The 22128-nt window shown below is 31.9% G+C and overlaps 1 protein-coding gene across 1 annotated transcript; it reads right to left on the reverse strand.

The window, feature by feature from the left end:
* Nucleotides 1-1407: 1407 nt before the first annotated feature.
* On the reverse strand, nucleotides 1408-7890 carry LOC139854761 (uncharacterized). Its single transcript, XM_071844045.1, has 12 exons — nucleotides 7862-7890; nucleotides 7269-7345; nucleotides 7157-7182; nucleotides 6350-7041; nucleotides 5492-6240; nucleotides 4443-5377; nucleotides 3834-4127; nucleotides 3542-3684; nucleotides 3046-3216; nucleotides 2740-2773; nucleotides 2089-2184; nucleotides 1408-1494 (listed from the first exon to the last, which is right to left on the reverse strand). Exons 1-12 carry the CDS (start codon nucleotides 7888-7890, stop codon nucleotides 1408-1410), a joined length of 3333 nt encoding a protein of 1110 aa, XP_071700146.1.
* Between the last annotated feature and the right edge of the window lie 14238 nt (nucleotides 7891-22128).

Here is a 22128-nt window from a genome sequence, read left to right on the forward strand (position 1 = left end):
AAACGAGACATATATGTAACGATTATCGTTGTAACGACATTTAACTGTATATATATCATACTAAGATATATTATATATCATAATATCATGATAATATAACAATTTAACATCTCATTTGATATAATAAACAACGATTTAACACCATTTAACAAGATCGTTAACCTAAAGGTTTCAAAACAACATTTACATGTAACGACTAACGATGACTTAACGACTCAGTTAAAATGTATATACATGTAGTGTTTTAATATGTATTCATACACTTTTGAAAGACTTCAATACACTTATCAAAATACTTCTAATTAACAAAAAATACTTACAATTACATCCTCGTTCAGTTTCATCAATAATTCTACTCGTATGCACCTGTATTCGTACTCGTACAATACAAAGCTTTTAGATGTATGTACTATTGATATATACACTCCAATGATCAGCTCTTAGCAGCCCATGTGAGTCACCTAACACATGTGGGAACCATCATTTGGCAACTAGCATGAAATATCTCATAAAATTACAAAAATATGAGTAATCATTCATGACTTATTTACATGAAAACAAAATTACACATCCTTTATATCTAATCCATATAACAAGGACCAAAAACACCTACAAACACTTTCATTCTTCAATTTTCTTCATCTAAGTGATCTCTCTCAAGTTCTATCTTCAAGTTCTAAGTGTTCTTCATAAATTCTATAAGTTCTAGTTTCATAAAATCAAGAATACTTCCAAGTTTGCTAGCTTACTTCCAATCTTGTAAAGTGATCATCCAACTTCAAGAAACCTTTGTTATTTACAATAAATTATCTTTCTAATTCAAGGTCACTACTACAAAAAATTAGCAATGGAACCTCTTTTTTACCCTTTAGGAACCGGTTTTGGAAGAGGTTCCTTTAAGTGGGGGTTCCAAAAGTGTGAAACCGGTTTAGAAACCGGTTCCTTTAATGAAGAAAAGGAACCTCTTTTTAGCTTGAAACCGGTTTCTTTGTTTAGTATATGAAACCTCTTTTTTAACTAAAACCGGTTCTAACAAAAGGAACCTCTTTTTAAAAGGGGTTTCAATACAATTTATTTGGAACCTTTTTTTTATCAAAAAACCGGTTCTAGAGCTTCTATTTTTTTTTTTTTAAATCTGAACGCAGATATAAATTCATATATATTGAAACCTGCTATATATTCATATTCATATATATTGAAACAAAACCTGATATATATAGTATTCAATTGAAACCTGCTATTTAATATTTTACATAACACTCCAAAAGTAAACAAATCTCAGTTTTCATCACAACCAAAATAACTTGCACAAGTTTTACACAAGTTTTAGTCTTGTTAAAACTTCAACAACCAACGTGTTCAACAATCAAAAATAAGATAGCTAAGTACCACTAAAAACTTAACTAATCAAGGCTTTAAATATTCGGAGATCCAAGTACTAACGATTCTTTCTAACTCGGTCGCGCTTAACGGTTGTGTAGAGATCCACGGAATCTATAAAAAGAACAAAAAAGAGCGTGTTAGTCAAAAGATATAGATAACCAATACCAAACTTAGAATTAGTACTTTATACATGGTGAAAGCATACTACGCAGGATAGCTCAAGGAGCAAAGATGATAACGTTCAATTATGTATTCAACAAGGTCCCGATTGGTTATTAACACCCCTGTTGAACTAATATACTGAGTAACAAGTTATTTGCTGATTGAAGTGATTTAGGATTTACAAGCAAGTCAAGATGTATTAAACTAGTTCATTTTTTAAGAAATAATACTGTATTTTTGTCACACCTCCTAAAAATATGTGATCGTCTCTTTATAGTCCATGTACATTCAAAAGGCTTATTTTAATCATATGTGTAGAGATTTTCAGTACTTGAACAAACCTTTAACCTTTATTATATTTTTTAGGCATGAGTGTTCAATATTTGACTTTAAATTGATTAACCCGAAAACGTAACCGATTGAAAACCAAAAAATCATATCAACTTAAACTTAAAATTAGATTTTATGTGCAATAACACATAACAAATTTTATAACCTACAATCTGCTTTTCCAAATTTTAAAAATATATAAAAATAACTTACTTCTTGGTGCAACCTGTGTTGATCAAATAAAATAAATTGATGCATCCACTTCATAATGTAGTAACCGCACTCCCATTCAACTTCTTGTTGTTGACACTACATTTTGATTAAATAATCAATCATCAATCATCAAACATATATAATTGACAGTATAATTAGAAAACCACCTAACCTAAGATAATCAAACTTCTCTTTCTTTTTTTAAAGCAAAACAGAGTTTTATTAGTTTTTAAAGGAGGGTACATGAACAAACTTTGAAAAAAGTGACAAACACTCAAAACAGTGACAAAATGTTGGATTAGGCTTTTCAGGGTATTTCTTTCTTTGTGTATATTAAGTAATATCAGTATCTTTTCTTGTGGAGTTGCTTTTGAATAAAAAAAATAAAAAAAATCTTGTAGAGTTGAAAAGTTCAGCACATTCACTTATAAATGGGTTAAATAGTTCCACCACTGTATACCCAAAGTTATATTTTTCACTTAGACATGTTACCCAATCTGCTTAAACCACCAATTTTTCCACCACTGTATACCACACCTGCAGAATTGTGTGGTATACAAACAATAATCAAATCTACCATGAAACTTGGAAAATAGTAGCAATATCTATAAATAGGTATACATGAAGTTGTAAAAGGTCAAGGTTAATTACCATCGGTTGATCCCATGTGAGACATCCAACAGCCCTAAAAGAGAACCAATATTTGTTTCAGTTTTATGCATCACAAACGAATTTCGAATTATTGGATATAAAAACTTACTTATCTATTATCTCTGTCAATAAGTAACTCCGTGGACTCTTTCCTCCTTTCAAGGAATCCAAAATGTAACCTCGATTGGCGTGAGGGTAAATAATAAACAACGTCCAATGATTTCTGATAATTTGAAAAGATTCTATCAGATATATACATATTTACATAAGTAGTATAAAAAAAGGTAAGTAGAATATAGTACATACCCTTGAAAATAAGGTATGATATAATACTTATTGCGAAGTGAAGTTGTTGCCTTGATATAATCAATTGCCTTCTCGGGAGCTTTAGAACATATTTCTTGTGAGATTATATTTGGATTTAAGAATGCGCACCTCTTTGGTTTACTTATCCCATTTTGAATTTTATGACACGTCCTGAATAAATGAGAATAAACATATTATTAATCTAAACTAACATTGATACCCAACATAATATTATATACTAATTTACTTACATTGAAAACCATGTGACAATTGATATGTCCAACCACCCATTCGTCATTAATCGCATAATATCGTCGGGCATAATTGTGAAATAAGGATGCTCATTTACACCAAAGACCGAGCTGTCCACTTCAAATGTTCTCCCAGCATTTGGGTTCTCACGATTCATCCAATGATCAAATAGTTATTTCACACAGGGAGGCCTCTTTTGAATTTTGTGATGGTACATACTTCGCAACTTCGTATTAGCATCAACCTTCTGTTTCGACACCAAGGCCCGTACTGTTTTAGATGCCAACGCTGGTGTTTATCTAGAAGAAGTTCCTTCATTTCCCGACCTAGACATCGTTGCTTTTGCAGTGGAAGGCTATCAACATGTTCAACAATTTGTATGTGAGTCTATATAAATACAAAGTCAAATCACAAACAAAATAAAAATTAACCAGTTGACCTGATGTAATATTAAGGTGTAATATAAAAAAGTTGATCTAATGTACTATTACGGTTTAAACAAAAACAAATGAACTCGTGTAATATTTATGTAATACTTCATTATGATTAGTACGTAAGTAACTAGTATCATCAATAACATCATTTGTCGACGTAATACCAACAGAAAATGAAGGCAACTCGTCAAATTGATTGTATTCTTCCTCGTCCACGACATTGTCAACTCCAAGTATGCGTCGTTTACCATGCAAAACAACATGCCATTTCGAATCCTTTGGGTCTTCGACAAAGAATACTTGGGTGGCTTTTTTAGCTAGAATGAACGGTTCTGATAAGTAGCCATTAGTGGAAAGATAGACAAGTGTGAAGCCATCACTATCAACTTTAACACCCTTTTAGTTTTCAACCCATTTACACTTGAACATCGGTATTTTGAAGGTCTGATAATCTAATTCCCAAATCTCTTGTATGACACCGTAATAAGAGTTTTTTGCAATCCTCGACCTTGCTTCGCGATTCCCCCTGTAGAATTCAGTAGTTGAGGCTATTAGCGTTACTCCGCTATTTTGCAAGGTACATTTTGCATCTTGTTGTTTTGTGTAAAATGTATACCCATTTATGTCGAAGCCTTGGTATTTTGTCACCATAATATTCGGACCATACCCCAACATTTTTACCGATTAGTCCACAACATCAACTTTCTTTACTCTTTCTTTCAACCATGATGAGAAACTTTTGTTATGTTCGGTTGTCAACCACATATTATCCTTGCCACGATTCTTCGCTTTTAATAATGCCATGTGCTCTTGTACATACGGAGCAATTGATACCATGTGTTGAAGGACTGTAAAATGTGCTTGGCGTATATCATTAATTCCACCAACGACTACTTTCATTCCAATGGTCCCAACCCCTTGAAGTCTACCCTGGTGCCGAGGTTGAGGTAAACCAATATTCTTGACACCCTCCAAATAATCATTACAAAAATCAATCACCTCCTCGGATACATACCCTTCGACTATACTCCCTTTAGGTCGACGCTTGTTCCTTACATAACCTTTTAAGAAACCCATGTATCTCTCGAATGGATACATGTATCGTAAAAAAACAGGACCACGAGCCTTTATTTCGTACACAATATGAGATACCAGGTGGACCATTACATCAAAAAATGAAGGCGGGAAGTACATCTCAAGCTGACAAAGAGTAAGGATTATATCACTTTGCCATGTATCTAAAACACCATGATCAATTACTTTCGAATGAATCATGTTAAAAAACAAGAAGAGCTTTGTGATTGTATGTCGGATTCGGTCTGGAAGTATTCCACGAATTGCAATAGGAATCATTTGGGTCATCAAAACATGACAATCATGTGACTTCATACCAATAAGTTTATTGTATTTGATCGACACCAGACTCTTTATATTAGCAGAGTAGCCTGATGGAACCTTAACACCATATAAGCTTTCACAAAATTTTGTTTTTTTGGCCTTTGATAGGGTATAGCAAGCTACAGGCAGATAAGATCGCTTACCTTCTTTCTTAACCGGATGAAGCTCTTTTCGAATATTCATTTCTTCCATGTCCTGTCGCACTTTAACTCCATCCTTTGACTTCCCTTGTATGTTCAACAATAATCCTATCAAACTATCACAAACATTCTTTTCAATATGCATAACATCAATACAGTGTCGGACTTGTAAATATTTCCAGTACGGTAGATTCCAAAAAATAGACCGTTTTTTCTATATACCCTTTTCGCGATTTTTGTTTGTTTTCCCGAACACAACATTTATGTTTTTAACTCGGGAAAAGGTCATTTCTCCACCCAATGGTGATCGTGCGCTTCCGTTCTCAATGTTACCATCAAACAAGTCTTTCTTTCTACGATATGGATGATATCTTTCAAGCGATTTTTGATGTCCCATAAACACCATTTTTCTACAATGTTTTAACCATCTTGAACATGTCTCATCTTCACAAATAGGACATGCCTTAGCTCCTTTGGTATTATATCCTGATAAATTCCCATATGCTGGAAAATCGATTATGGTGAAGAAAATCATGGAACGCAAGTTGAAAGTCTCCTTCTTATACGCATCATATACGGATACACCGGGACTCCATAATGTTTGTAAGTCATCAATTAACGGTGCTAAATAAACATCTATGTCATTCCCAGGTTGTTTTGGACCCTGGATCAACAAAGACATCATGATGTATTTGCGTTTCATGCATAACCATGGTGGAAGATTGTATACACATAGAATAACCGGCCAAGTACTGTGACGACTACTCATGTTTCTGAAAGGATTAAATCCGTCTAAACTAAGTCCAAAGCGTATATTTCTAATCTCTTGTCCAAATTCTGTATATACATTGTCAATAGTCCTCCACTGAGATGAATCGGCCACATGTCTTATTTTTCCATCTTTCTTACGCTCTTCTACATGCCAACGTAATAATTTTGCATCTTTAGGGCTTCCAAATAATCGTTTCAGTCTCGGTATGATGGGAAAATACCACAACAGTTTAGCTGGGGGCCATTCTTTGTCACATCACTACTCAACTCTGTTTGTTTTTTTTGCCTGTACCTTGACGCACCACACACAGAACATTCATGCAAGTCTTTATACTTATTTCTATATAATATACAATCATTTGGACATGCGTGTATTCTTTCGACTTCCAATCCCATCGGGCACATAACTTTTTTGCTTGATAATATGAGACAGGCAATTCATTATCTTCAGGTAGCATGTCATGTAGCAACTCTAAAAGGCTTGTGAAACTTTTATCACTCCAATTGTTGTTTGCTTTTAAGTTAACCAGTCTCAGGACAGTAGATAATTTGGTAAACTTCGTACATCCAGCATATAATGGTTTTTCTGAATCGATAAAGTTTTGTTGAAATTTATCAAACTCATTTTCATCCATATTACGCTCCAAATCATGTAACATATCGTCTAAATTATCATGATAACCATCATCGTGTGAGTCCGTATTTCCATTTGTACCATCAACGCTACCTTCATAACTAACATTGTGGTTATCCACTAGTAGTTCACCGTGGCATGACCAACAAATATACTCATCTACAAACCCGTTTACAATTAGATGTTGGCTAATCATACGAACATCCGCATAAGCCTTAAAATTTTGACACTTTTTACACGGACACGATACTTTTTTGTTTTGTTTTCTCACTCGATCTGCATCAGCAACTTTCATAAATTCAGACAACTCCGTAAGAAACTCATGACTAGACCGAAGTATCTCATACATCCATTTATTACGATCCATCTATAAACATACAAATAATTACATAGTGATATAGTTGTAAGTGGCAACTTAACCTTAGGCATTTGAGTTGAATATATATAATTCTAATTTATAGGATCTTAATGCTAAAATTAACCTTAGGCATTTGACTTGAATATAATTCTAATATATACGATCCGATCTTAATGCTAAAATTAAATCATATTTTAGTTGCTTGAAATTACATGATAATTTAGAGATATACATACCTTTTGTAGGTCTACGATTCCAAGAAACTAAAACTTTAGAGTTTTCATTGAGTGATAAGAAACAAATCTTCAAACACCTATATAAAAAAAACAAAAAAAAAAAAAGTTAACTATAAACACTTTCATATATATACTTAAAAACAAACGAAGTACATCATATCATAGAAAATATCGAAACGCTAATTTGCCAATATGTTGGCCATATAAATGTACACTAAAAACACTAATAAACCTCTAATAAAATAGTAAATAAACAAAAAATCAAATTTTTTTCAAATATATGCTTTTATTTTGCAACAATAGAACACATACATAAATGCAAATGAAATATATACCTTAAACAAATGTGTTGGAAAATTCATATATAAGCATATGTGATTTTGAGATTGAAAAGAATAAGCGTGTGTGAAATTTGGTTGGTGAGTATGAATTTGTGTTTTTTAAGTTGTTTGAATGGAGTAAATGATAGAGTAAATGAAGTTGAAATTTGGATAAATGAAGTTGAAGTTTGGAGTAAATGAAGAGATGAAGTTTGGATAAATGTGTGTGAAATTCGAAGTTAAGTTTAGATGTGTACCAGCTCATCAGATCACCATCTGTTCAAAAAATAGCCGTTATTCATTTCATTCTTTTTAATATGAAACCGGATTTCTATCGAAAAGAGGTTCCAAATCCCTGGAACCGGTTTTCTAACGAAACAGGTTCCTTATGTTTTAGAAAGAAACCGGTTTTGTAATGAAAAGAGGTTCCAAAATGCAGGAACCGGTTTTTATAACAAAACAGGTTCCTTTAGTTTTAGAAAAGAAACCTCTTTTTATATAAAAAGAGGTTCCAAAGACGTGGAAGCAGTTTTTTTACAAAAAGAGGTTCCTTACCTCAACTATTGAAACCGGTTTTCCTATTAAACAACACAAACCAGTTCCTTTTTGGTATTGAAACCTCTTTTTTTTTGCTATTATAAAAAGAGGTTCCTTATGGGGGTTCCTATTCTCATATTTGTAGTAGTGGGTAATATTCATATTCAAACTTTGATTCAATTTCTACAACTATAACAATCTTATTTCGAGTGAAAATCTTACTTGAACTGTTTTCGTGTCATGATTCTGCTTCAAGAACTTTCAAGCCATCCAAGGATCTTTTGAAGCTAGATCCATTTTTCTCATTTCCAGTAGTTTTATTCAAAAAACTTGAGGTAGTAATGATGTTCATAACATCATTCGATTCATACATATAAAGCTATCTTATTCGAAGGTTTAAACTTATAATCACTAGAACATAGTTTAGTTAATTCTAAACTTGTTCGAAAACAAAAGTTAATCCTTCTAACTTGACTTTTAAAATCAACTAAATACATGTTCTATATCTATATGATATGCTAACTTAATGATTTAAAACCTGGAAACAAGATGAACACCGTAAAATCGGATATACGCCGTCGTAGTGAAACCGGGGGCTGTTTTGGTTTGGATAATTAAAAACTATGATAAACTTTGATTTAAAAGTTGTTCTTCTGAGAAAATGATTTTTCATATGAACATGAAACTATATCCAAAAATCAAGGTTAAACTCAAAGTGGAAGTATGTTTTCTAAAATGGTCATCTAGACGTCGTTCTTTCGACTGAAATGACTACCTTTACAAAAATGACTTGTAACTTATATTTTCGACTATAAACCTATACTTTTTCTATTTAGATTCATAAAATAGAGTTTAATATGAAACCATAGCAATTTGATTCACTCAAAACGGATTTAAAATGAAGAAGTAATGGGTAAAACAAGATTGGATATTTTTGATTTTTTTTAGCTACGGGAAATGTTTAACAAATCTATACAAATCATATCCTAGCTAACTTATATTGTATTATACATGTATTCAAATATATTATGTAATCTTGGGATACCATAGACACGTATGCAAATGTTTTGACATATCATATCGACCCATGTATATATATTATTTGGAACAACCATAGACACTCTATATGTAGTAATGTTGGAGTTAGCTATACAGGGTTGAGGTTGATTCCAAAAATATAGATACTTTGAGTTGTGATCTAGCCTGAGACGTGTATACACTTAGTCGTGGATTGATTCAAGATAATAGATATCGATTTATTTCTGTACATCTAACTGTGAACAACTAGTTGTAGGTTACTAACGAGGACAGCTGACTTAATACACTCAAATCTTTAAAACATAATAAAAATGATTGTAATTATATTTTGATCAAACTTTGATATATATATACGTATTTGTTATATGTTCGTGAATCGACCAGTGGCCAAGTCTTACTTCCCGACGAAGTAAAAATCTGTGAAAGTGAGTTATAGTCCCACTTTTAAAATCTAATATTTTTGGGATGAGAATACATGCAGGTTTTATAAATGATTTACAAAATAGACACAAGTACGTGAAACTACATTCTATGGTTGAATTATCGAAATCGAATATGCCCCTTTTTATTAAGTCTGGTAATCTAAGAATTAGGGAACAGACACCCTAATTGACGCAAATCCTAAAGATAGATCTATTGGGCCTAACAAACCCCATCCAAAGTACCGGATGCTTTAGTACTTCGAAATTTATATCATATCCGAAGGGTGTCCCGGAATGATGGGGATATTCTTATATATGCATCTTGTTAATGTCGGTTACCAGGTGTTCACCATATGAATGATTTTTATCTCTATTTATGGGATGTATATTGAAATATGAAATCTTGTAGTCTATTGTTACGATTTGATATATATAGGTTAAACCTATAACTCACCAACATTTTCGTTGACTTTTAAAGCATGTTTATTCTCAGGTGAATACTAAGAGCTTCCGCTGTTGCATACTAAAATAAGGACAAGATTTAGAGTCCATGTTTGTATGATATTGTGTAAAAACTGCATTCAAGAAACATATGTCGATGTAATATATTTCTATTGTAAACCATTATGTAATGGTCGTGTGTAAACGGTATATTTTAGATTATCATTATTTGAAAATCTACGTAATGTTTTTTAAAACCTTTATTGATAAAATAAAGGTTATGGTTGTTTTTAAAAATGAATGCAGTCTTTGAAAAACGTCTCATATAGAGGTCAAAACCTCGCAACGAAATCAATTAATATGGAACGTTTATAATTAATATGAACGGGACATTTCATACAAATCCTATTAAAGGTTCGAAGATGTTCGTTTGGATCTTCTTTTGGCGTACCACTATATTGGCATTGATTAGTTACCATGTGTAGGATTTGTCCTTTGATTTCATAATCTGTCGCATTAATGTCTGGTTTAATAATGGCGTGACCTTGGCCCGTGCGTGTGGCTCTCATTCGGTCTTCCATACTTAGAGGTTCCGTTACTTCCATAATTGAATTTGTTGAATCTGAATCACTAGAGGATTCTGATTTAATGGTTTCTTCTTTGACAATCTCTGGATGAGTAATTTGTGGTTCCGGAGGAATGATTAGTGGTTCAGGATCTCTGAATTGTCCTTGAATATCCTCCGGATTCTCAATTGTGAGGTCGGGTTCAAAAAATGGATTTTCGGAAATTTGAATTTGAGTACTTGGTCGACTAGATGATGATTCTAAAGAAAAATCAACGGCGACAATATTGGCTAGATGTCTTGATCGATTTACAGGTGGTGAACGTATGAAAGGTGGTGAACGTTTTGCTCGGTGCATTCACTGAATATCCTATTAGTTATAAAAGATAAAAAATTATATAAGTTATCAAATTAATAGACTTTTCTGATTTTGCCCACGTTTCGAATACCCAATAGATGCAGCAGGTAGCCAGGACCCTTTAAATCGGAAGCCCACAACTCGCCACTAACAAATCCAACTATTACTATGAACCAGAAAATTTGGATGTCTATCAATTTAACCACTTTAAATAATTTTTTGTTGAAATTTAAAGAAATTTTAGAGAAGAAATAGAAAATTCTATGTCCTAAAAACTAGAGCGTCGAAAAATAAGAAAGAAAAAGAGTGCGTCGAAAAACGTCAAAAAATAAAAGGTCAAAAAATAATAAAAAGAACGTAGCGCATTGAAACTTAAAAAGTCTAAAAACTAAATATTAAAAGTTACGTCTAAAGGTATTAAAGCTTAAAATGAATTCTATATCCAAAACGGCAATAACTTAAAAGTACTAAAATCTTAAAACGGCGTCGCAAAATTCTAAAGTATCTAAATTTTAATCTAAAGAAAAGGCACTTAAGGGATTTTACGGCAAAGTCTTAAAATCTAGAAATAAAAATTAACTACGGCAAAATACTAATCTTAAAACTAATTACGAATGAAAAATTATAAAATTACGAATTAAATGTTTAAAATATACAAATTATAAAAAGAAACAAAAAAATGATAAAATCACTTATTTTTATAAAAATATTATTTTTATATTATTATTTTATAAAAGTATTAATTTATATAGTTAATAATAATTATTAAACTTAATAAAACTAATTAAAACTAAAAATAAAACTAAATTACTAATTAATATTTTAATTAAACCCTAAAAACTAAATAATAATAATAAATTTAAAACCCTAGCTGCGTAATAAATGCCTCTGATTTGGCCTGTCAGAACAGCTCATGCGACCGCATGGGTTTTTGTCTTCTGGGTCATGCGATCGCATGGCCCAACAATTCCAGAATTCATTCGGGCTTCGAACAGCTTCGGCCCGTATAATAATTTTATTAATTATTTTGATTTCAAACTTTTTTTTTATATAAATGTTACACAATATTTATAAAAATTTAAAATAAACTTATATAAAAACACTTATTAATTTTTTTTATTATAAACTAAAAATAGAAAATTAATTTTTTTAAATTATAAAAACTTTTTAATTAACACTTTTATATATATAGTGGTAGGATCAAGAAGGAAGTAACCAATCGGGGGGAAGCAAAAACTTTTTTTTTTCGTTTTTTGAAAAAACTTTGTTCACGAACATTATAGATGGGATGAAAATAAGAACATTTAGTAGAGACACTTTGTGATAAATATTTTTATTTTGGCGGAAAAACGCTCGAAGAAGTAATATATAACAATTATCGTGTTTTTCGAGCGTATGTTGAGGTTTTAGCTATTGGGGTTTAGATATTAGAGTTTAGATATTAGGGTTTAGATATTAGGGTTTAGAAATTTAGGGTTTAGGGTTTAGATTTAGGATTTAGATTGAGTTTTTAACACGAACGGTTTAGAGTTTAGGGTTTAGGGTCCATAAACCCAAAACACCAAACCCTAAACCCTAAACCCTAAACCCTAAACTCTAAATCGGGCTAAATTTTACTTCACAAAACATGAAGAAGAAAAAAACTTTCATATTCTTCACGAACAATATTATCTTGAATGTTATTTTTGTCGATCGTTTTTCCTCCTAAATAATAACATTCATCACGAAGTGTCTCTTCTAAATGTTCATATTTTCGTGTGATCTTGATGCCGGAAAAAAAATTCCAAAAAAAACGAAAAAAAAAATTTGCTTCCCCCCGCTTCCCCCCGATTGGTTACTTCCCCATTGATCCTGCCCCTATATATATATATATATATATATATATATATATATATATATATATATATATATATATATATATATATATATATATATATATAGTATATTTTTATTTTTTTTATGTTTTTATATAAATACAAAATATTTTTACAAAATTAGAGATAAGAATTATAGCGTAAAAATATAGCGTTTCGCCGGGACCCCGGCAGCGGCGCCAAAAACTTGATGTTATGCGAGGTGTATACGAAATAGTTATATTTTTACTACGAAATATTACACAAGTTTTATTAATTTACGGATGTGATATACCTAAATCTTGCTACAACACTTATAGGCAGTGTACCTAATCGCAGAGTAGTGTAGTTTTTAGTAAGTCCGGTTCGTTTCACAGGGAGCTAGCTGAGTTTAACGCTATATTTTTAACAACTATATTTATATAAAATATATATCATTATATATAGTAATATTATTATAAAAGGGGGTTTTTACCGTTTAATGACCGGTTTGTTGATTTTATATTTTAAGCGTAAAGATAAATGACGATAATATAAATGACAGAATTTAAATTGCGATAAAATAAATTGCAGTAATTAAAATGACAGTAAATAAAGGTACGATGAAATATGAAATAAAACAATTATGCTTATTTAAACTTCCATAACCATGATGATTGACGTTTTGATTTAATTAATTGTTGCCCGGGTTAATTGTCCTTTGTCCTGGTTTATTTGATACCTATCTGGTTTTTGTCCATAATAGTCCATCGGTCATAATTATAAAATGCTCGTCAAATTAACCTTATTCCCGAAGTCAAATATTCCAACTAATTAGGGATTCGAACTGTAACAAGGTTTTAATACTTTGTTAATAATTTCACCAAGTTATCGACTGCGTGTAATCCAAGATTTTAATACTTTGTTAACAATTACACCAATAATCCTTGTATGTAATCCACCCCTGTTTTAATGAGATATGAATATTAATTTACCCACTTGATCAGAATGAATAATCAATTACCCAACCCGAATAATTAATTAAATGATCGTAAAAGATGTTGTATAAACGTCACTAAATAGAACATACATAATCATTTTAATAATTATTAGATTAACTAATTTGAAGATAGGTTCGACAGATTCTAATGAGTTGTCATTCGATTAGACAATACCCCCTATCTATTAATAGTCAATAGTCCAATGTTCACAAGTGTCGGTCTTTTGTCCAAACCTTAATTATGGTACAAAATTCAATAACTCAATCTTAATTTTTAGTCTAACATCACGATTACTTCGGTTCAAATAAGCATAATAATAACTTAGTTACGAGACATTAATTTAAAAAGGAAGAACATAGCTTACAGTGGTATTTGATCGCGTAGCGTTACACGGACAGAGTTTCGACTTTAAAACCCGTAAAACATTTCTTACAATAACCCAATTATTATTAATTTAAATTAAAATTATAATTAAAATATAAATATAAATATAAATTGAGAGATAAGAGAAAGACAATAGAAAAAGATGTCATTCAAACTCACAGAAAACTGGCGAATTTATAGTATGTGGCCTGCTACAGTAACTCATGCGATCGCATGAGATTTTAGTGCAAATCTCATGCACTCACATGGGCTCATGCACTCGAATGGGTTTTATGCCTATTTCTCATGCGATCGCATAGCCATCAGATCCAGCTCACATATTTTTTGTTTTCTTGCTTGTCGACATATTATTATTATATATATAATATATATATATATATATATATATATATATATATATATATATATATATATATATATATATATAATTTATATTAATTATATATATTATATTATATTCTTGTGCGTAGTTGACTTGTAATTTTTGCTCCGTTGCGTCGCGCGTTGAGAGTTGACTCTGGTCCCGGTTCCGGATTTTCGAACGTCCTTGCATACTATTTAATATCTTGTACTTTGCGTTTTGCAACTCGTACTCTTGTAATTTTGAGACGTTTCTCATCAATAAATTGAACCACTTGGATTGTACTTTGTACTTTTTAACTTTTTGGTCATTTGCGTCTTCAAATCGTCATTTTCTTCTTTTGTCTTCGCACTTATTTATTTAAACGAATATTACATAAAAATAGAACAATTACAACTAAAAGCTTTACATATTGGAAGGATATTGTGCCTAAATATATGTTCATTTGGAGCACTATCAACAGTTTGTACAAAAGAATTTTTAATTACAATCTTTATGAAAATATACTTACATATATATTTTCCTCAGATGTAATCATGGATTTAATGAGTTAATATGATATTAATCTCATTTGCTTTTCGGTTTGAGCTAGAATAAATAATCTCTAAGACTTTAGAGATTACATAATTGCCATGAAGAACGAAGGTAATTGATGTAGATCGATACGTAGAACGGTGATTATACTCGAGGTACAGAATGAGATGTTGAGGCGTGTATTGTTGATGGTATAGGTGTTATTGCTGGTGGTCATGTTGATGTCGGTGATGTTGCTGAAGCTGGTAAGTTTGCACCATATTTTCCAAAACTATTACTCGAGCACGAAGTTCGCTGACTTCTTGTATTACTCCGGGATATTTGTCGGTCGGAACGAGTGGATGAATAAGGTTTAGAATTGTGGATAGAATATAATTGTGACGAGATACTCTGGAAATGAGAGAGAAAATGGTGTCTCGAACAGGTTCACCTGTAAATGCTTCAGGTTCATCGTCAAGAGGGTAATTTGATTGGTGGAAAGGATCGCCTTCTTCGCGTCTCCATTAATTAAGTCGACTATAACCCCTCTCCAATTCATCCAGAATAGATGATGGTTAATTGGTTGATTCATTCCGGTTACACTGCTTTCGGAGCTCGAGTGGAAATCCATATCGGAATAGCTGTCGGAATAACTATCGGAATAGCTATCGAAATCTGAGGGACTCGAACTGGTTGAGGGATTCATCTCGTATGATCAGATGAAGTATTTTTGATAAGAAATAGAGTATAGGATGTACATTAGTACCCTGCAATACATAATTTACATATGCATATATAATACTAAAATCCCATAAGTTACGGAGGAATCTACGGAAGCTGTCAGGTAAAGGTAACAATAACAGATACGCTAAGATATGAATTCATCTATACACTGTCTATGCAATAGAGGCAGTAAGACGTGTCTAGACTTTAAGAATGATAAGCAAATAATTTTTCGACACTAAATGATAAGCAAAACTTTTGACATGCAGACACGGTCAAAGTCCAGACTCACTAATGCATCTTAACAACTATCAGTTAGACACACTAATGCAAGACCTGGTTCGCTAAGACCACCACTCTGATACCACCTGTAGTAACCCGTCCTAATCCATCTGGACGAATACATTACATTTGGTTACATCGCGAGGTACTTGACCTCTATATGATACATTTTACAAACATTGCATTCGTTTTTAAAAGACAAACTTTCATTACATATAAAGTTGACGGCATGCATACCATTTCATAATATATCATACTATAATTGACTTAAAAATAATCTTGATAAATTCAACGACTCGAATGCAATGTCTTTTGAAATATGTCATGAATGACTCCAAGTAATATCTCTAGAATGGGCAAATGCACAGCGGAATATTTCTTTCATACCTAAGAATAAACATTTTTTCAAGTGTCAACTAAAAGGTTGGTGAGTTCATTAGTTTATCATAATCATTCATTTTCATCATTTTAATAGACCACAAGATTTCATATTTCCAATTCTCATAAACATACGTCCCATGCATAGAGACAAAAATCATTCATATGGATTGAACACCTGGTAACCGACCTTAACAAAATGCATATAGAATATCCCCATCATTCCGGGACACCCATCAGACATGATAAAATTGAAGTACTAAAGCATTCCAAATTCCAGAATGGGGCTTGTTGGGCCCGATAGATCTATCTTTAGGATTCGCGTCAATTTGGGGGTCTGTTCCCAAATTCTTAGGCTACCAAGCTAAAAAGGGGCATATTCAGCTTCGATCATTCAACCATATAATGTAGTTTCGATTACTTGTGTCTATTTCATAAAACATTTATAAAAGCGCATGTATTCTCAGTCCCAAAAATATATATTGCAAAAGCTTTTAAAAAGGGAGTAATGAAACTCACGATACGATATTTTGTAGTAAAAATATTCATACGACGATACTGAACAATGCAGGGTTGGCCTCGGATTCACGAACCTATATCAATTATATATATTAACACGTATAATGGTAATCGAACAAATTTATATAATTATTAGTGATATAAATTATATGTCTCCTGTATATCTTTTATTATAATCTATTAGTATATTAATTTATAATTTAATATTATATCTATATATAATGTATTAAAATTAATATTTATATTTATATATGTGATTATTATCTATAATATATTAAAATATTTTTATATAATATATGTAACTTAGATAGTAATATAGTATGTAATTTTTTATATGTAATGAATATATATATTTTTTTTATATAAATATCATTTATTTATTAAAATAATAATTATAGTTATAATAAAATAATGATAATAATAAAAACTATTATGATAATAATAATATTAATAATGATAAAACTAATAATAATGATAGTAATATTAAAAATGATACTTTTAATAAAATGATAATAATGATAATAATTTTTGTAATAACCTAATAATAATAATAATAATAATAATAATAATAATAATAATAATAATAATAATAATAATAATAATAATAATAATAATAATAATAATAATAATAATAATAATAAAAAGGATGATGACTACCTCACAATAATAAGCTCCAAAAATAAAATGCCCTTGCCCGGGCTCGAACCCACGACCTCTAGCTAACCCGCAAACACCCAAGACCACTGAACTAATTCGTTTTATCTAATTATAACCCCTTTTAATTTTAATTAAACTACCCTTCTGTTTTCCCTATTTCTTCTCCTTCTTTTTCAAAAAAAAAAAAGAAATGTCACAGTCCGGGATAGAACCTGCGACCTCCAGTTCACACATCAACACCCTTAACCGTTCCTCTGTTTCTAATTTTCTATTTTAGTTAATGATTTAATTATACTTAATACGTTGTCTGTTTATCAACATACAACATCATCATACAACCTCATCAGTTTCGTTACCCCATACACTAGTGTCATTCAAAAAGGAATAGACATATAAACACAAATATTGCAGCAACAGTATCTCCCTCTTTCTTCGTTAATCATCATCTTCATCTTATATAAACATTTTCGTTCTTTATCATTGTTACCATCGCCTATTATCAAACCCGGTTACCATCATGAAATATTCATCGTCTACTCGTTCATCATCGTCAGAAATAAAGAAAACAAAGAAGAATAATGTAGCAGCAACTTGTGATGAAGAAACATAGAGGCATGCAGCAGAGACCGTTGTTGGGTTTATGATTCATTCATGGGCTTGTTATAGGTTCAAGAATATTGGGCTGCATTATTTTTATTTTGTTATTGGGCCTCCTGTGTGCTGTACAGCTCATCCACTCCTATCCGTTGCATTATTAAGTTTACCTAAGTTGCTTTGCAGCTTACAGCTGGAAAGGTATACACATGCATACAACTTGTTTCATCTTTTTATCACTTTGCTCGTCTACTTATCATGGGTTTGTAATACGGAGTATCGTTTAGAAATAATAGAAGATCGGAACAGTAGTAGTTTTAAAGGGGTGGTTTAAGGTTGTTGACCGAAGTAAAAACAGGAGACGGGCAGGAGTAGTAAATTGTAAAATAAATAAGCAAGCTCTTTCATGAAAATATGTAGTCGATTATTGTTGAAGAAATCATTCAAATGCATCTTCGTAACAAAGTGATGAAGCCTTCATGGTGGTTGTTTGGGTCATGAAAAAAGAAGAAAAATATAAACAGTCAATAACCGGAACAAAAGTAAACAAATGGGTTTTAAGGTGTTTTGATCGAATTAAGAGCTTAGCTCTTGGTTGTTGTCGAGTTAAGCCAGAAACAGAAAGGTTATTCTCGGTTGTAAGGTGGTGTGGTGATCTCGGTTAGCAACACCCAATGGTGATCGATTTTTAGAGGGACTAGGGGTGGTGATTAAATAGTGGTCGGAGGAAGTGATAAGGTGGTGATTCAAGAAGATAGGTGTTTCATGGTTCATGATGGTTTGTTGATTTGATCTAGGACAATAACAAGTAGTAGTTTACTACGATGGTGGTGGTTTTGTTTTGACGGTTGGGAGTGATGGTGTGTGGTGATTAAACCGTAGTTGGTAATGATTTTCTAGACGGGTTTTGATGGGGTGGTTTCATAGTATTTGTCGATTACAAATAGAATAAAATCAAGGGACGATTAAGGTGGTGTATGGTTCAGCAGAGATGGTGGTGATCGATGGTAGGGTGGTGATTTAAATCTATCTAATGCTATGTATATGTGTGTTTATAGAAATGATGCTCGTTCCCATTTTCAATATTGTATGCATATATATATTGAATAGAATAGACATTAGATAGAAGAGATATGAGATGTGCAGACAAAATAGTAATAGTAACCCCAATAGTATTTATCAATCAACGATAGTAATGTTAAATCGTTAATTGATTCTTATTCGATTTTTCGGTTATCATTTCAATCAGCAGAAATCAATAATAATATTATAATATAATTTAAAATATAAACGTGTGAATTGTTAGCCGTCGTCTACTATTTCATTTACGGACTGAAATTAGTGCTCCGTTGATAGTAATTAGTGGTGTATAAAAGTTCTCTGAAAAATCTCAAACCTTCACAGTAATTATCTTTATTTATTTCAGTCATTATGGTATAAAATTCAATCATTAACTATTAAATAAAAATTACATTAATTATTCACTCCTAACCCCAAGTAAAATATGAAAAGTTTTAGATTTCAATAAATAGTTCCTAAATACATTTTTAATAAGCCTAAAATTTATATTACTCATTTTTGGATCACCGTTATTTTAAAATGATATAATTTCGAATTAAACTTCTCTAAATAATAACCGAAACGTCTAACGAGTACTTCAATCATTAAATATTTATTTTTAATATACTTTTATTTATATATAGATATGTTTTAAATAATTATTATTATATTTTGTTTTATTTTACATAGATAAATTTTGGTAACAACAACATACAATATTTAAAATTATATTTTTAATTATTATATATATATATATATATATATATATATACACACACACATACACATACATATCAAGTTACAATTAATTGTTCGTGAATCGTTGGAACTGGTCGAAGGTCAAATGATTTCATGAAACAGTTCAAAAATTTTGAGACTCGGTTTAATAAACTTTGCTTATCGTGTTGGAAACCTATAAAGATTACGTTTAAATTTGGTCGAAAATTTTCGGGTCATCACAGTACCTACCTGTTAAAGAAATTTCGTTCCGAAATTTGATTGGAATGGTCATGGTTGACAATAAGTATGTTCTAATGACACATACTAGTTAGAATTTAGACTTTTATCATCAGTGAGTAATATGAACAAAACAATTCGATTACTCGAAGCGTATGAGTGAAGCTATCATAAAATAATGGAATGATGAAAATAAGATTTGTCTTGACTTTTGACGTATTCATGGTTGATTTCCGGAATTCAAGGGATAAAAAAAATGTAACACCCTAATAATTATTGTACAGCCGTGTAATTATAGTACATAAAGCGTGGGAATAATTCTGGATTTAAACAGAAGTCAGATTCTGTTCAGGCCTAGGTGCGCTCAGCGCACACTTAAGGGTGCACGTGGCGCACTCCTACTGTAGCCGGTTTCTGCCTTTTTAATTAGATATTTTGGAAGGGCATTGTGGTAATTTCACTTGGGGACGAGATAAGATCACAGATCAGTGGGTTGGGAGTCATAACTCCACTTTCAACCACCATTTTCTTTCTACTTTAATTCTAGTGAGAGAAACCCAAATTTGAGTGTGAGAAAGCTCAAGTAAAGGAAGAAGGAGCTAGTTTCGGGTCTTAGCTCGGGTTATAAGGTTGTTCATCTCCTCTCTAGCTACGTTTTAGTTGTGGTGGTAAGTTCTAATTTTGATTTCCTTAATTTAATTAGTTTAAGGGTTAGAACTTGGGTTAGTGATGAACATAAAACCTTTTGTGGGTGATTTTGGGGGTTTTGGGTAAGATTGAGTCAATAGGACTCAAGAACGAGTAACCTAGGGTTTTAAAGTAATAATTGGTGTTATTGAGTCTAAAATGGTTAGTTATTCACTAGCTCACTTGTGTTGCTAGTAAAATTAGTTCTAGGGTTTATGGTTGACTTGAAATGGGTCAAATGGGTGGGTTTGACCTAGCGGGATAAATTGAGTATGAAAACACCCTAGTTATGTATTGATGGAAGTCTTAGAACCTTAGTCACTAGCTTTTAGTGATTAGTTGTGGGTCTCGACCTTTAATGTGCGATTCTAGTGCAAATGGGTCATAAATGCACTAGTGAGGTTAGTTGGTGGATAGTCCAACTTATTATGTGAATTAATTGGGAATTAATTGTGTTAGGTAACTCACTTTGAAGGTTACAAGTTATTGTTGGAAATCTCGCCAAGTCGACAAGGTGAGTGGAATGATTATACATGTGTGTATATAATGTATTTACTTGTACGAGATTCGATGTGGGTTTAAGTTCGGGAGGTCGATACCACATCGGGTCAATATATGATATGGGTTTAAGTTCGGGCGTTCGATGCCATGTCATGTATGTGTGTAGGCGTGTAGGGTGGATTTAAAGTTCGGGCGTTCGATACCACATTACACGTGACGGGTGGGTTTAAAGTTCGGGCGATCGATACCACTCCGGGGTTAGTGTTATAATTCGTTGTGCGCTAACGGTTGTTGGGAACACCGATGGGAAATTTGAAGTACCATTCCCTTGTACTATTGGTTAACCATGGTTATGTGTTTGTAGTGTGGCACTTTATATTATTCGAGTTATATATGCTATTGTTTGTGCTAGCTTGTGGTCTTGGAGATTTAGCATTATACCTTGCGTTGGTATGTCATTTAAATTGCTAGCGTGTATGAGGTAATTATGTATGTGATTGCAAGTAAGTAGGTTATATATGTATGTGTATAATTATTGCATTCACTAAGCGTTAGCTTACCCTCTCGTTGTTACCTTTTTAGGATCCGGCTTGGATAAGGGCAAAGGTATTCGCTTAGATTAGTGGCTCTCGGGGGTTTTAGCTTTTTGGAAGTTCGACCAAGATTTGGGTAGTTTAACCCCAAACACCATACTCTAGTGACGTTTGGCAATTAAACTTTTTGTGGTCGAA

This window comes from Rutidosis leptorrhynchoides, chromosome 6 (genome assembly GCF_046630445.1).
Source record: "Rutidosis leptorrhynchoides isolate AG116_Rl617_1_P2 chromosome 6, CSIRO_AGI_Rlap_v1, whole genome shotgun sequence".
Classification (NCBI taxonomy): Eukaryota; Viridiplantae; Streptophyta; class Magnoliopsida; order Asterales; family Asteraceae; genus Rutidosis; species Rutidosis leptorrhynchoides.

Excerpts from the sequence above, each read along its gene's own strand:
- LOC139854761 (XM_071844045.1), bottom strand. The coding sequence starts at position 7,890 with ATGAATAACGGCTATTTTTTGAACAGATG. Across the intron at positions 5,378-5,491 it reads AAACAAAAATCGCGAAAAGG|GATTATTGTTGAACATACAA; the intron begins GTATATAGAAAA and ends ATAGTTTGATAG. Across the intron at positions 4,128-4,442 it reads CATCATGGTTGAAAGAAAGA|GGTGTTAAAGTTGATAGTGA; the intron begins GTAAAGAAAGTT and ends GAAAACTAAAAG.